This window comes from Grammomys surdaster, unplaced genomic scaffold, assembly GCF_004785775.1.
Source record: "Grammomys surdaster isolate TR1022 unplaced genomic scaffold, NIH_TR_1.0 126059, whole genome shotgun sequence".
Classification (NCBI taxonomy): Eukaryota; Metazoa; Chordata; class Mammalia; order Rodentia; family Muridae; genus Grammomys; species Grammomys surdaster.
Genome location: NW_021620869.1, coordinates 5091890 through 5106449, shown reverse-complemented (window position 1 = coordinate 5106449; position 14560 = coordinate 5091890). Strand labels below are relative to the sequence as shown.

The window sequence follows — 14560 nt, the reverse complement described above, 5'->3', positions numbered from 1 at the left end:
CTGTGCATACAGACCCTCCCTGTTGACTCAGACCTCCCTCCCCTTGGGGCCACAGACCAGTCATTGTGACCGTAGGACCGCCCCCTCTCTGGCCAGACCCAGATCCACCCTTGAGATCGCAGACCACACCTCCAGGCCACAGACCCCGCCCACGGGGCCTCAGGACTTCTTCCCTGCAGTGAGGTCACAGACACCCCAGGAAGCCGCATGACCCCCCACCCAGGTCTCACACTACTCCTTGCAGACACACACTCCTCCCACAGCCCGGAGAGCAGGTGTGCTCCTCAGGAGCCCCCCGAGCAGGATCTGCCCCGCCAGGAGTAAAGTGCAAGGCAGTTTAAACAAACCACCTCCTTTGTTAAGGTTTTTCTCCAGACCGAAGCTCTCTAGCCTAAGTGAGACTCTGACCCCCGAGTCCTCGGGTCCCTGTGTTCAACAGTCACTCTCGGGACACTTAGAAAATAGATTCAGCAAATGTTAGCGCAGGCCGAAGATTTTGCGTACAGCCGGTGCCTCAATCATGGGCGCTGTACCTGCTTTCTAGAAGTCCAGGGGAGCTAGAGAGCAGAGTGACCGCCAGCCCTTGGAGGGGTGGGGGGCACTTGGGGAGGTGTTACAGTGACACTGCTTTAAAAGTAAAAGATTGGGTCACTTTGTGCTTTATTTTTACTAAATGAGACATTGCAAGAGACACATTTTTACAGGGAATCTTAACAATGAGCATCCCGATTAGAATGTAGATTCTGATAAAGATGACGATGGCGATAAAAGTTGGCTAACCTTACCATGACGATAAAGGGTTCCTGCCTCACTGGCGACTAGACCTTTTCAGTGACTGGTACTGCTCAGCCCTGTTTACTCGGTCTTAATAGGGTCTCAAGGACTTTGTGTAAGAGTTTCCGCAGAATCCAACCTAAAGGCACTTTCCCTCACTTCTGGGTGATGGCGGTACAGGGTCCCTTAATCGTTCCCTTTCCAAAATGTGACTTCTGTTCAGGAGGCATCGACAAAGAAAGAGCAAGCTTGACAAATCAACAGCGAAGTTCAGAAGTTCAGAGTAATTTGTCTTGGGAACAAAGTCTTCCCTGAAGCTACAGGCATTCAAAGGAACTCCCAGTACTCACGGGATTATTAAAGCTATACCTGAGACGGGATCAATAATTGACCATTTTGCAAAGTACTAGGACTTCTTTTGGTTTTTCTACTGCTGACTTTTCCCCCAATAGGATGTAGCCTTTGCAAAGGAAGGGATCTGAGTGCTCTCAAGAATGTGTTTGTGCAGGAAACAACAACCTGGGGAGGGTTACAGGAGGGCGTGTGCGCCTGTACAAGCCTGCTTGCCTGCGCTGTGATGGGAGGGGGTGGGGAAGAGGAGGGTTGCAAAACTGCCACCTAGAGGCACTTTCCTGCAGTGTATATAAAAGGCAAGTCCGGAGCCCTGAATGATCTCAGTCGCTACAAACTGCTTAGCACTGAAGGAGCCTGCAGCACTCACAGCCAGGAGCCTGCAGCACTCACAGCCAGGAAGGGAAACCACAGCCTAGGCAGTCCGGAGGTAAGAGAGCCTAGCTTCTGCGACTGCTTTGTCGAGCAACCACGGCAAGGGACAGGGCTTCTATTCTTAAGGGAACTGAGCTTTTTCTGAGAACTCTTGGATCCCTGAGCAGGGGGCTTTAGAGCCTGCAGGTCCGGTCTGGAAAGCTCAAAGTTGACTGCATGCTGCATGCCTACATTGCAAGCTACTGCTCCTGGTTTGGGGGATTCGAGTTCAGTCACTTGTGGAGGGAAATCTCTCGGTGTGTTTGTTTGCTACTGGACTCTGATTTGTTTCTGTGAGTACTTAAGTTGCAGGAAACTTTGCAGAGAATGTGGAGTGCACCATGAGCTTGCTCAAAGCTGGCTTCGGGGTGAGCTTGGTACCACCGTTTGCCGGCTCCTACTTGGTTATCAGATTGGAAATACGTAGACCTGGCTGTAAAACCACAAGTGTACTTCCAGAAAGGCATATGATATGTTCAGAGTTGTCCTCCAGTGGACCAGACAACTGGGCTGAGCGATCTGAGTCTGGGATGAGTTTAAACTCTGTGCTCTGGGGGCGGGGATGGATTAATTCACAGCTCCTGAATTCTGGAAGTTGTAAATTGAATGTTAGCTTCTTTTCATCTTATCTCTACATGGCATCCCTGCTGATCTAATTTTGAATATTTAGTGTTCTCCTAGAAAGTATTGTCCAACTTCAATTGGGACCAAAAAAAAAGCAGGCACTAGAAATGTATTTTATAATTTAAATCTACTCTCCAAGTGAACTGTGAGTATTGCTGACTTGTTAGGGTTCATAAAGGTTCACTGGGTGGCTCGGAGGGAGGACTGCTCTGAGGTCAGGGGATCCGTGGTCAGCCAAGACTCCTGGCTGCTAGGAGAATGAAGCACTGTGAAAGGCAGACTGGCTGTCTCTTCCCCTTTCTCTCTTTTTCTCTCTCTCTGTCTCTCCATTCATTTGCTTACAAACAAGATTAATGAATTTCAACGTGGAGTGGGAGCAAGCATCTTTTTAAAGGTGTCCCCGATCAGTGGCATCCCTGAGCCCCCAGTCTGTGCTTGACAGTCTGGAAACTTTGTTTTTCTTTGAAGGAGCAGATGCTGGCTTTGTGGGTCTTTATTTAGTTCAGGAGAATGTGGAGCTCAAATGGATAGGACCAGAAAGGAAGGATGGGGATGGTTCTGGGTTTTGTGCCTGGCTTGCTGCAGATTTTAAATGGATAAAGCCCCTGTCTTTCTCCCATCTCAATAGGAGCTTGCCCCAGATGGAACGAAAACCGTGTTTCTACCCGGAGCTGTGCACAAGCTCCAGCCTGGAAACATTTTGCTCTAATTTCCCCCAGTCTGAGTGGTAAACACTGTGCTGTTCTCTGCTGAGCTCAGCCTCTGCCTCCAGGAGGCAGCAGGGGCTGGAAGGAGCTGTCTGCAAGCAGAGGTGTAAAAGCTGGGGAAGTCGACTGACTGCTTGCTGGCTGCCTGTTGGGCTCCTCCCGTTTGTTTTTTAAAGGGGCATGCACAGTGCAATCACATATATACATTTTAAAGTTCCAGAAAGTTACACGACAGCATGCTTGTGCTTAACTGAGTCAGAGCTTTGGAGGTGAGCTGATCCAGTATTAATAGCGAGTCCTTAGGGAGCTAAGAAGGTATTATGATTTCTAATCAGACCCAGAGCCAGCCAAGGGTAGGCTTTCTAGACGGGATAAAAAAGAAAAAAAAAGAAGAAGAAGAAAGAAAGAAAGACCACGAAACACTCTGGTTAGTCAGAACAGTGGCTTTTTGTGTGAGGATTTGAGGCAGAGTGCTCTATTTTTCAAGTCTACACAGGGAAGTTGGTTGAAGTTACTCAGAGCTGAGCCTGAAGGGCCACTCCTTTATAAACTTTTAGAGTCACAGAGGGAGGAGGAAAGGGCCGAAGAACTTTTATTTTTCCTGAGATTTTGTAGCAAACAGAATGGAGTTTGGGCCCCAAAGGCATTTGTACTTTTCAACTAAGCAACCAGGGATTCTTAAGGACTGTCAGGATATTAAAATGTTTCTTGTTGCCTGTGATTCCAGAACTCCAGAGGCTGAGGCAGGAAGATGGCTGTGAGTTTGAGATCAGCTTGGGTTACCTTGCCTACACACTATGTCTCAGAATAAATAAACAACAAACAAACAAAATGTCTCATAATTGAAGTCTATGTGCGTAGATAAAATTGATAGACAGGTGTAGTAATGACTGTTTTCAAACTCCCCAGGCACTGGGACACCTATCTTCTGTTACAATGGAAGCAAACAGCCTAAAGAAAGAAGCAGATGGGACCAGGTGTCAGGCAAGGACATTTTCTGCAGGGATTAGCTAGCTGATGCCTTCCTTGTTAAAATCTACTCACTTAGAATTGTTTAAAATGGGAGATGGTTAGCTTGCACTCCCCCCAACTTCACTTGTAAAATAAACTGTTTCTTATAAACACATCCCAGGGACTGTAGAATTTTATGGTGACAATTTTGCAGAGAACAAGGAGGTTGGGAGTAGACAGTGTTTTGTTCTCCAGCCTACAGCTGGGAGATATGGAGACTGTCTCAGGTGGCCTTGAACTGTTCTGGGTGGAGCTCTGGACAGCATGGGAAAGTTGGGTTTGAAGGCTGTGTCCACTAAATAGCTGGCATCTTCTGGTTTTTCTGTTGTCTCTATTCACCTGAAGGTTGGTATATAAGAAGACCGTAAGCTTTCTTAGCATGGCTTGGGAACCCTGGACCTCCTATTGTCTTACCCAGGTCCTAAACTGGTGGGAATACAGACTCTGGCTATATCCTGCCAGCTGGCAGCCTTTGTATGGTACAGGGACATCTAGATCTCTCCACTAGATGCAGCTCTGCTCCCTTGGGCCTCTGAGCACAATGGCTCTGATCCGGTTTCTGGATGGGGCATTCATTATGTCTGTGAGTGCTCGCTCGCTCTCTCATGGTAGGAGGCTGTCTCATGTGTAGGTGGGAAGTTCAGCCAAGAACCCTGGGGATAGGTGGCCCATATCGGAATCAGGGTGTGGATTTTTCTCTCCGTATTTATTATTTTTTTTGAGTTCCCAAATAATTCAAAGTAGTTCCTTACTTACATGAAGCGAGGTCACTCAGGGCCACAGTGAATGTGTGGTCAGGACAGCGTTGTTTCTCATTGGCTCAGTACTGGGGGGATAGACAAGAGTCCCTTTCTGCACTCAAGACTAGTATTTAGCCACGGAGAGCTGCCTGGCTGGATGTCACACAGGTTGGGTTTCAAGTAGACTTAAGTAGGGGAGTAGATTAATGGATGACATTGCAGCCATCATCTCTCTCTGATGGACAGTTGCCTCACGGTTCTGCAAAGACAGTCAGACTCTCCTGCTTCAGTGAAACCATCTGTATAGACTGTCCCAGCCAAATGAAAACACTGTGCCTGTAACACGGGACCCAAGTGGAAGCTGTGGAGCCTGGCTCCTACTAGCTGGAGCATGGGCTTGTACATCCCTTGTGTCTTAGCCGCCCTGGTCTGTTTTTAGGGATGTAGACATGGAAGATAGGCTGGATAAACACTACCTCCAGGCTTGAGTCTACACAGAATTTCTCCAAGAAGTTCTATGTGGGACACAGGTCACATGTTGCAGAAAACCTGTAAGGGAAGTGGAGGCATAGGTGTCACAGGCCCAGGGAGCCTCTTGTTTCCTAGTAGGTTCTGAGTTCCTGGGGATGGGACCACATTGTCTTACCTGGCTTCTGTCCAGGCAGCAAGCCTATTTCCAGGATATCTGGGCCAGGCCTTCTCAATTATGTGGTCTTTAAACCTTCTCTGTCCCAAAGCCATGGCATTTCTTCAAACATGCCCCGGCATAGATAGACTAAAGTCAAACCTCCTAGGTCAAGGCCAATCTCTGGTCTCTTCTCTCCTTCATGGAGACAGTGGCTTGCCTGTCAGCAATGCTCTGTGATGTCCCTGGCTTGCCTCCATTCTCCTGAAGGCTCCCCACCTTCCTACGGAAGGATGTACCCACGTTTGGGAGGGCAACAAGCCTTTGTGCCTTCTGGATGGCCTTGTTTAGACGGTGGGTGCTTGGGAGAGGAGGTCATGGCTCCACAGCTTCACATGTTCCAGATCAGTGCCTTCAACAGAAGATCAACTGACGTCAGCTGGAAAAGGGTTGCAGCCGAATCTCTCTGGATAACCAGAAGCTCAGGCTGCTGCCCAGGCTGCTGGCCTTCCTGGAGCATGACTGACTGACCACCTTATCAGGTTACTTTGCTCCACTGGCTGAAAAAAGGTGAATGAGACGCAGTGGGGAAGATGTGTGTGGGGCTACAGTGAGGCGAGCTTCATGGTGCATCGGGATATGAAGCTTGTGGAAGGGAGGGGGTGAGGCAGAGCCAGGCTGAGAAGGCTTCTCGTCTCCGATGGGATATGGCGAACATGTTGAGGCAATTTGGAGAACCTTAGCCAGACACCTGAACACACTTGGCAGTCCCTCGAAGGATCTATCTGGGGATAAGGACATATGGATTGCAGCCCAAACCACCACCCCATGGAAACTCTAAATTTGGATGCTTCTAATTCTGTCCCAGCATGCTAGGGAGCTTAGTGGAGCCAGTTGAAAACAGCTGGATACCGCAGGCTGCTCGAGGCAGCTGGGTGTTATCCAGGACATTTTATGGAGAGTAGTGAACCTTAGAAGTGAGAGGCACATCTTTGAGGACCGTCTTCCTCGTTGTCCTTGGCACTGGGAGGTGTGGCTGAACCACTTGCTAGGCTGTGGACCCATGGCAGAGCTGGCCGGATGTGAGCGCTGTCTGTGTGCAGATAATTGACAAAGTCATTGACAGACAAGAGTGACTGAACTAGGAGTCAGCCTCTGGAGGAGGCTTTTGGTTTTAGTGAAGTCTGTGGTCAGAAAAGCAGAGCAGGAACCTTTGATGTTCAGGGGCTCGTTCCCTCTCATGTTAAAATTTTGATGTAAGCTTTCCAATAATTTGGGTGTTTCTGGAGTAAGACAAGGCTGCCTCTGCGATTGCCATCTCTTTACTTCCCCCACCCCAAGCCCAAAGTCTTACCCTCACTGCAGGTCTTTGTGTCTTTCTATGCATGCATTTGCATATAAAACACTCATAATTTTGTCTTTTCTCCAACATCAATGGGATTGTGCTGCGGGCAGCACATCTGCTTCTTTGCCTTTTGCTTAGCAGCACGCATTCATTTACTACCCTTGTTCTTAAATGATGCTCTGTATCCCTGCCCCCTCTCTTGCCACAGCTGTGTTGTATTCCACACGTTAGATGCACTCGCTAGTCTGCTATTGTTGGATATTTATGCTGCCAGCAATTTTCTCTGGTAAACAAATGCCACTTTAGTAGCTACCTAGGATGTGTGCTTGAGACCATGTGGGTATCTCAAGAAGAGGTTTGTGAACTTGTATAACCATAGAATAAAGTCATCATTCTGAGGCTCTGCTCTTCCATACCCCCATGCAGTTCTTACCCAGATGTGGTACACGAGAAGCCTCTGAAGTAAGTCTCATCCAGGCCTTCCCAGGGCTAGACTTTTGAGTGCTCGAAAATGAGGCCACATGCAGAGGGCACCCCATAAATCATTCTTCACCTCTGGCCTAAAGACAGCAGGGAAGGAACCAGGCTTGATTGCAGCCGTGGGTGGCTGGGCAGGGTGGGGAAACTTCTGTCTGGTCTCCTTGGTTGTCAGCCCTCCTTGTTGCCAGTATAGACAGACCTATCATCATGGCCAAGAGACCTTAACTTTGGACTCAAGGAGCAGGTTTGTATGAAAGTCTCTTTCCTCATGAACTTCCTGGGAATCCCCACTGTCTGCTGGAGGGAGTCCAGGGCCCCATGCAGGGCTTTCTGGGAGGTCAGTAGAGTCTCCCTTTTCCCCCACTGGCCTTCACTTTCAGATTTCTCTGAGAGCTTTGTCCAGGACTGGAGTCCAAGGACCATGAGTGGATGCCTCCCTCCCCCGCACTTGTTTCTGTCAAAAAGCTGAAGGTCATTTGCTGAGGGATAAGCAAGAAACAGAGGAGGGCTCTTTGCTTCAGTGAGGAGCAGACATCACCAGTGTTAAGAGGGCACACACCTGATGTCTTGCATAGGTGCTGTGACTACAGACCACACCCAGGCGACAGGCAGCTTCTGTTGCCCCTAAGAAGATGGATTGTCCTGTCATTGGGTCTTTTCTGGAATCATTCTTACTTGCTTCTAAAACCTAATGCATGAAAGATGACCAAGTGACGAAGGCCAGGCTGCGGGTGGCCCTTTGACATCTTCGCTTTTGTTTTCTTTAGTCCCTTGTTTAAAGCAGAAAGGGTCTGGTTGTTGCTTTCTGCCTGGTGTCCAGGAGCCTTCTGTAGCAGGGAGGGGTCATCCAGTCAGGGAGCAGTGGTCAGGCTGAGGTTCTCTGCTCCTGGACTGTGTGCTGTCCACCTTAGGTGACTGGTAGTCACAGCGCCAAGAGGAATCACCAGCTTCGGCTCAGTCCTTCAGAATGGGACGATAACAACTCCAACCCCTGCCCGAGACTTTCCACAGTGCCAAGGAACCTCAGAAGTAGGGACAGGCAGGAGGCTGGGGATCTGTACCTGCCCCTGAAATACCAATGGTTATGAAACCAAGGTTCTTTTCTCAATGGTAAAAACCAAAGGGCTAGCTGGGGTCCCCAAGCCCCTGCTACCACCTGCAGCTGCTCTAGAACCTGAAAAAAGCTGAGATTGGCAGATGCACACGAAACTGAGAGTTGATTCTGTCCTGCGAGGGACAGTGGAGGGATGCAGAAGGCAGATACATTCTCCTTCTGTCCCCTGTACTGAATGAGGACTTCTGGACCATTGCCAGCACTAGACACGCCTGAGCACTGCAAGCAAGGGAGGTAGGAGCTCGAGACTGCCTCTTGGTGTGGAGAGAACAGGAGGACATGTTCAGGACCCAAGGGCAAGCTGTCTAGGCTTGGGGCCAGTTCTTTCTTTTGGCTTTCAGCCTCCATAAGTGGATACTAAAGCCATAGGCTGAACCAGTAGGTCAAGGACAGGCTCACACCACTGCCAGTCAAGCATCCTTTGGTCCCAATGTTGTCCTTCCTTTATATGGTATAGGCCTGGTATGGTCTTTTCTCCAACATCTGATGCTCTCTAAAATCTCTGGGTCAGAGTAGAATGAGAGGCTCTATCCAAACTGAGTCTCTTGTAGTTTAGACTGGACTTCTTAGGTAGCTGAAGATGAACTTGAACTCACCATCTTCCTGCTTCCACATCCTGAGTGCTGGATGTATAGGTGTGTGCCACCATGTATCTTATTTTAATGCAATAGAATAAAAGGAAAAAAAAAAGATCCTTGCCCTGGAGTGGTGCAGGACAGAATTCTTGCTTTGGTTCCTTCCCAGTCATGAGTTCAGAGTGGAGAGTCAGTGCCAGTGTGTGTGTGTGTGTGTGTGTGTGTGTGTGTGTCTGTCTGCCTACCTGCCTGCCTGTGTCATATGTGTCTGTGTGTGTGTATGTGTGTGTTGTGTGTGTCTCTGTTTGTATCTCTGTGTGTAGCAGTTCTATTTCCTGGGGTTAGTACTATTTCCAGAGGCCATTCTAGTAGGTTTCAGAGGCCCCATCATTTGGAAAGTGCTCTCTGCAGCCCTGACAGCTGGTGCCCTCTTGTAGTTCTCAAGACTGTGACGAAGGACAGAAGTGGCACCTTCTAAAGTGCATGAACTCTGGGTTCACATGCCAGGACATCTCTGAGGGCCATCATCCTCTCCTACCATGGGGGATCCTCTGAATGGGAAGGGGGTGAAGCTGTCACAGAAGGCTAGATCCTCTATCGCAGTTGAGGACACAGTCTAGTTAGGTTACTAGGAAGACCCCTGAGAGCTTGTAGGCAATCTTCTTTAACTGAGACTTAGGAGTGGGTCACATGTAGGTTGGGGACTTGGGGTGATCATGGGTGGCATTAGATGTCATCTACTTTCAAGATCCCACTGCTGTTGTCTTGAAGGAGAAAGACTTCTGACTAGCTGTTACACACCAGCTCTTGACTTCTCTTCTGCTGGGTCCTTAATACTCTCAGAGCACATTGCTGGCATTCCAGCTAGTGAGGCTGGGCTTTCCTAAAGGGAGTAATTGGCCACTTCAAACTAGACCATCCTCTGTTCTCTCATCCTGGAAGGTGCTGGAGGGGAAGTTTCGTGGAGTAACTGCTGCTTCCCAGATTCTGGGTTGTGCCCTTCTGCCCTGGGGCAGCAGTCACAGGTGGTTAAATTGTACCTTACACATGACTGAGAAACCATAATTCCAACCCAGGAATGTGCAAATCCTGGATTTGGTGGTTTCTCATACCTTGGGGTTAGCCACCGAGGCACTGACCCACTAACTGCTGTCCCATGGGAGTTCTCATGCATAACCTGGAGTCCATCCCAAATGAACCTGAAAGACAAGCTTGGCTGTATTTCAGCCATTACCAGTGATAGGTGCCATCATGAGACCGGACGTCTCTCCATTCTAGACATGCAGTGTGGGTTGGATGGGGGGGATGGCAAGGGCAATTGGCCTCAGAATCATGAACAGATGGGCAATAGAAAACAGCTCCAGGCTACAGTGTATGTGGAGAAATCACCCCAGTGCTACCCTGGAGCCAAATTCTCACTAGGTGTGACGTGATGACAGCTAAGAGTGGTGGCCTCAGGTCAGGCAGGTCAGCAGGGACGTCAATCAACAGGGCTCATCAACCCTCCAGAGATACAGCAGGTGGCTGGTGGTTTATGCACTTCCAGTCTTGGCTCACAACACTTTTGAGTCAGTTGAGTGAGCAAGGAATGGGAACCCAGGCGAAGGCTGAGAGCTTGAGGCAGCTGGCTGGTCGCCCTCAGTTGAAAACCCCCAGCAAGCCCAGAGTCTGCAAGTTTGGGGTATAATCATGTGGCAATGCATTCCACACAGGCTGGCACTCGAGGGAGGCAGAGGACCCGGAGAGGATCCAGGTGAGCAGTTGGATATTGCAAAAAGGGCTAAAGAAACAGTGTCCCATTTTAAATGCAAATCGGGAGAGGATTTGAAGTGCTTCCATTAAGACACCAAAGCAACACACTTGTAATTCTCATGCCAGGAGCAAATCAATCCTGCCTCTCTTGGGAATGTCAGTAAAATGGCTTTGTGGACTCCTGCTGAGTACAGGCAGGCCAGCAACATTGCTGCGGCCATGGCCCTACAGTCTGACATTTCTTTGGACCCTGTATCATGTTGATTTCACACCTAGGACACAGCCAAGCTGATGCCTCGATAACACAGCCATGAAAAGCCACAGAAAACAAACACAGCCCCTCCTAAGCACCATGTAGCCATAGCTGGGGTGTGTTTGATTTTCTTTCTTTCAGTCTAAGATGGTTATTTTCTTTTCTGCTTTCTTTGTGATGACAACACAGAGCAAAAGCAAAACATATGGGCATCATCAGTGCCCTAGCAGAGTGTTTTGACTGAGACCTGAGTTCTTGCTAGTCAAATGATCTGTGCATCTCTCCTGTTTGCCTTTGCTGTAGGTCACTTGGTCATTCTCCTCAAGACCATGGATGTACATCTGTTTGACTATTCAGAGCCTGGGAACTACTCTGACATCAACTGGCCATGTAACAGCAGTGACTGCATCGTGGTGGACACAGTGCAGTGTCCCACCATGCCCAACAAGAATGTGCTTCTGTACAGCCTCTCCTTCATCTACATTTTCATCTTCGTGATTGGCATGATTGCCAACTCTGTGGTGGTCTGGGTGAATATCCAGGCCAAGACCACAGGCTACGACACACACTGCTACATCTTGAACCTGGCTATTGCAGACCTGTGGGTTGTCATTACCATCCCTGTCTGGGTGGTCAGTCTCGTGCAGCATAACCAGTGGCCCATGGGTGAGCTCACGTGCAAGATCACACACCTCATTTTCTCCATCAACCTCTTCGGGAGCATCTTCTTCCTAGCATGCATGAGCGTGGACCGCTATCTCTCCATCACCTACTTCACCAGTACCTCCAGCTATAAGAAGAAGATGGTACGCCGAGTTGTCTGCGTCTTGGTGTGGCTGCTGGCCTTCTTTGTATCTCTGCCTGATACCTACTACCTGAAGACGGTCACATCTGCTTCCAACAATGAGACCTACTGCAGGTCCTTCTACCCCGAGCACAGCATCAAGGAGTGGCTGATTGGCATGGAGCTGGTCTCTGTCATCTTGGGTTTTGCTGTCCCCTTCACCATCATTGCTATCTTCTACTTCCTGCTCGCCAGAGCCATGTCAGCATCAGGCGACCAGGAGAAGCACAGCAGCCGGAAGATCATCTTCTCCTACGTGGTGGTCTTCCTGGTGTGTTGGCTGCCGTACCATTTCGTGGTTCTGCTGGACATCTTCTCCATCTTGCACTATATCCCATTCACCTGCCAGCTGGAGAATGTGCTCTTTACAGCACTGCACGTCACACAATGTCTGTCCCTGGTGCACTGCTGTGTCAACCCTGTGCTCTACAGTTTCATCAACCGCAACTACAGGTACGAGCTGATGAAGGCCTTCATCTTCAAGTACTCAGCCAAAACGGGCCTCACCAAACTCATTGATGCCTCTAGAGTGTCAGAGACAGAGTACTCTGCCCTGGAACAGAACACCAAGTGATCACTCTGCAGAGGCGTGGAGACATGTGCATGTTGCAAGTGGGGCGGCTGGGCCCTGTGGTTTCTTCAAGAAAGCAATGTAGCTTTGGGTCTGGTTGCTTGAGTAGTATGAAGAGGAGAAAGCATGTGACCATGCTTCCTGTGTCTCATTCTCCATCCAAGATGGCTGTCGCCTGGATGCTCATCCTGACAGCTTGCAGCCTGCAGGGCTGGGATACTCTGTGCTGTGCAGCCAGAGCTGTGTATCAAAGCCAGCATCAGGACAGACTCTTATGGACATGTGTACTATAGAATATTCTGTGTTTCCTCAAGTTTTTACTTGGTGACTTTTGTATTTAAGTTTTAAGACTTTATTTTCTCACTATGGATGTACCTTATAAATGTATTTGAAAGCTAAATATATTTTAAATATTGTATGAGAGGTGTAAGGCTGTTGTATTCAGACCATGTAGGCCTCAGATTAGCTGGACTTGAGTTTTGACTAAGGATGACATTAATTGTTAGCTGATTTGAAATTATATATATATATAAAATATAAATATATATATAAATTTATGCCAGTCTCGGCTGAAAGGTTTTATTTGCAATAGTTTTATATCTGTGTGGTGTTCAATGCTGGCACAGCATATGGAACAAAAACTGCCCAGCAATGCAGTTTGTGACATGAACCATATTGTAGAGTTACATTTCGGGTTGCAAACCCGTGAACAAAGGAAACGGAGCATTCTCTCGATTTGTAAGTTATTTTTTTAATAAAGATTTTTGTTTCCTAAAACCACATGTGTGCTTCAGTTTTGAAAGCATGCTCGGACTTTGGATGGCTTGCGTGATACTAACACAAAGAAAGGCATGTCAGACACACACAAGAAGAATTAATATGTTCAATGAGAGAGAACCACCCAGAAAGCCCAACCATGGGCCCCAGGTGGATTGATTGGTACAACAGTGGCATCTGAGCAGGGTGAGTGCTATTCCTTTCTTCTTGAAGGAACATTTTCAAGAACAGGGGAGGATGAGCAGGTCAGGAGTAGATGCAATTCAATGGCTGTTAAGAGAAGATGTGCTGCCCATTGTCTACCCAGGAGCCCATGTCCTTGTCTTAACAACCCCCTTCCTGCCATCTTCCCCAGCCATGTGTCCATCAGACCTTGCAGCTGAGGGCATGAGCTTAGGTGTCAGTGAGCTCTGCGTGCTGTGTGACTCCCCAAGTACAAAGCACCTTCAGGCCCAGCGTTCTGGAGGCAGAGGCAGGTAGGTCTCTGTGAGTTTGAGACCAGGGCCAACCTGATCTACACAGTGAGTTTCAGACTAGCCAGGACTATGTAGTAAGTCTGTGTCTCAAAAAATGGCTTTGGATCCCTCCCAAGTGAATGCAGGGTATAAGTTCCAGGCCTGTGCATTATTTTATGCTACTATGAATTTGAAAGTGTCCTAAAGCTACCTTTACCTGTTCCAGCTCCGAGGATAACCTGTGTGGGGGCTGCTAGCCCATGCACAGATAGATCAAAGCCAGAAGCGCTGATCTGGAGAGCCTGCAGCTGCCCTTCTGTAGGAAAGCCCCTGTGCACATGGGGTTTCCCCCATCCACACCCAGGGGCCTTAGAGGTCCCTAGGGGCATACGGACCATGTCAGCTGCAGGGTACCAATATCCTGTAAAGGGCTTCATGCCTGAGAATTTTACCCTAGGGCTGTAACTTGTATTAATACCTGCTACATCCTTTGGTGTTTAAACAACTGGCCTTGATCCAAAGTACATTCTGCTTAGATAGCAATAATATACACCATGAGATAATAGGCAAATTTACTGACAAGGGGGAATAAGGAAAAATGGCCATACAAAGTCAGGGAAAATTCCAACCCAGTGCGGGGCCCTGACAACGAGCAGGAGCCTCATGGCTTCTCTGAGGTTTCAAGTGGTTCAAATGAGCCGAAACACTCCCCAACCAGTAATCTCGAGGGGCAGGTTGCGGGGTGGGGGGGGGAAGGTCTGTAGCTTAGCCCTGCATTCAGTGGAAATACTCAACATAACTCACCTCTAGCTTTGAGCATCTGAGGGCTCAGTTGGCCACAGAGGACCACCTGCCTTTGTCTAGAACACTGGCTAAGTCATAGGTGGCTGTACCTTGCTGGGGTAGGTAGGGGTCCTGGATGGTCATCTGTCCATGATGATACCTGATATACCCTTTCTGCCTGGTCCACAGGCACATCTCCTGTGTCAGCCTTAGCCCAGTAGCTCCTGCTGCTAATTCATTGTTCTATGGGCCCCTGGGGGTGTTGGTGGGACTTCTTGGTCCTTTCTACTTTTATTTTATTTTATTTTATTTTATTTTATTTTATTTTATTTTATTTTATTTTATTTTATTTTATTTTATTTTAT

General features: G+C 48.5%; 1 protein-coding gene across 3 annotated transcripts; it reads left to right on the top strand.

Annotated features, from left to right (window-relative positions):
• The first annotated feature begins 1454 nt into the window (after positions 1-1454).
• Positions 1455-12960, top strand: Ackr3 (atypical chemokine receptor 3). Of its 3 annotated transcripts, none has more exons than XM_028755385.1 (2): positions 1455-1555; positions 11069-12960. In XM_028755385.1, exon 2 carries the CDS (start codon positions 11095-11097, stop codon positions 12181-12183), a length of 1089 nt encoding a protein of 362 aa, XP_028611218.1. In that variant the 5' UTR covers positions 1455-1555; positions 11069-11094; the 3' UTR covers positions 12184-12960. The 3 variants fall into 3 exon arrangements, with proteins under 3 accessions (XP_028611218.1, XP_028611216.1, XP_028611217.1); XM_028755383.1 differs by lacking the exon at positions 1455-1555 and adding an exon at positions 1598-1832; XM_028755384.1 differs by lacking the exon at positions 1455-1555 and adding an exon at positions 8863-10513.
• The last annotated feature ends 1600 nt before the right edge of the window (positions 12961-14560 follow it).

Excerpts from the sequence above, each read along its gene's own strand:
- Ackr3 (XM_028755383.1), top strand. The coding sequence starts at position 1,724 with ATGCCTACATTGCAAGCTACTGCTCCTGGTTTGGGGGATTCGAGTTCA. Across the intron at positions 1,833-11,068 it reads CTGGACTCTGATTTGTTTCT|GTCACTTGGTCATTCTCCTC; the intron begins GTGAGTACTTAA and ends CCTTTGCTGTAG.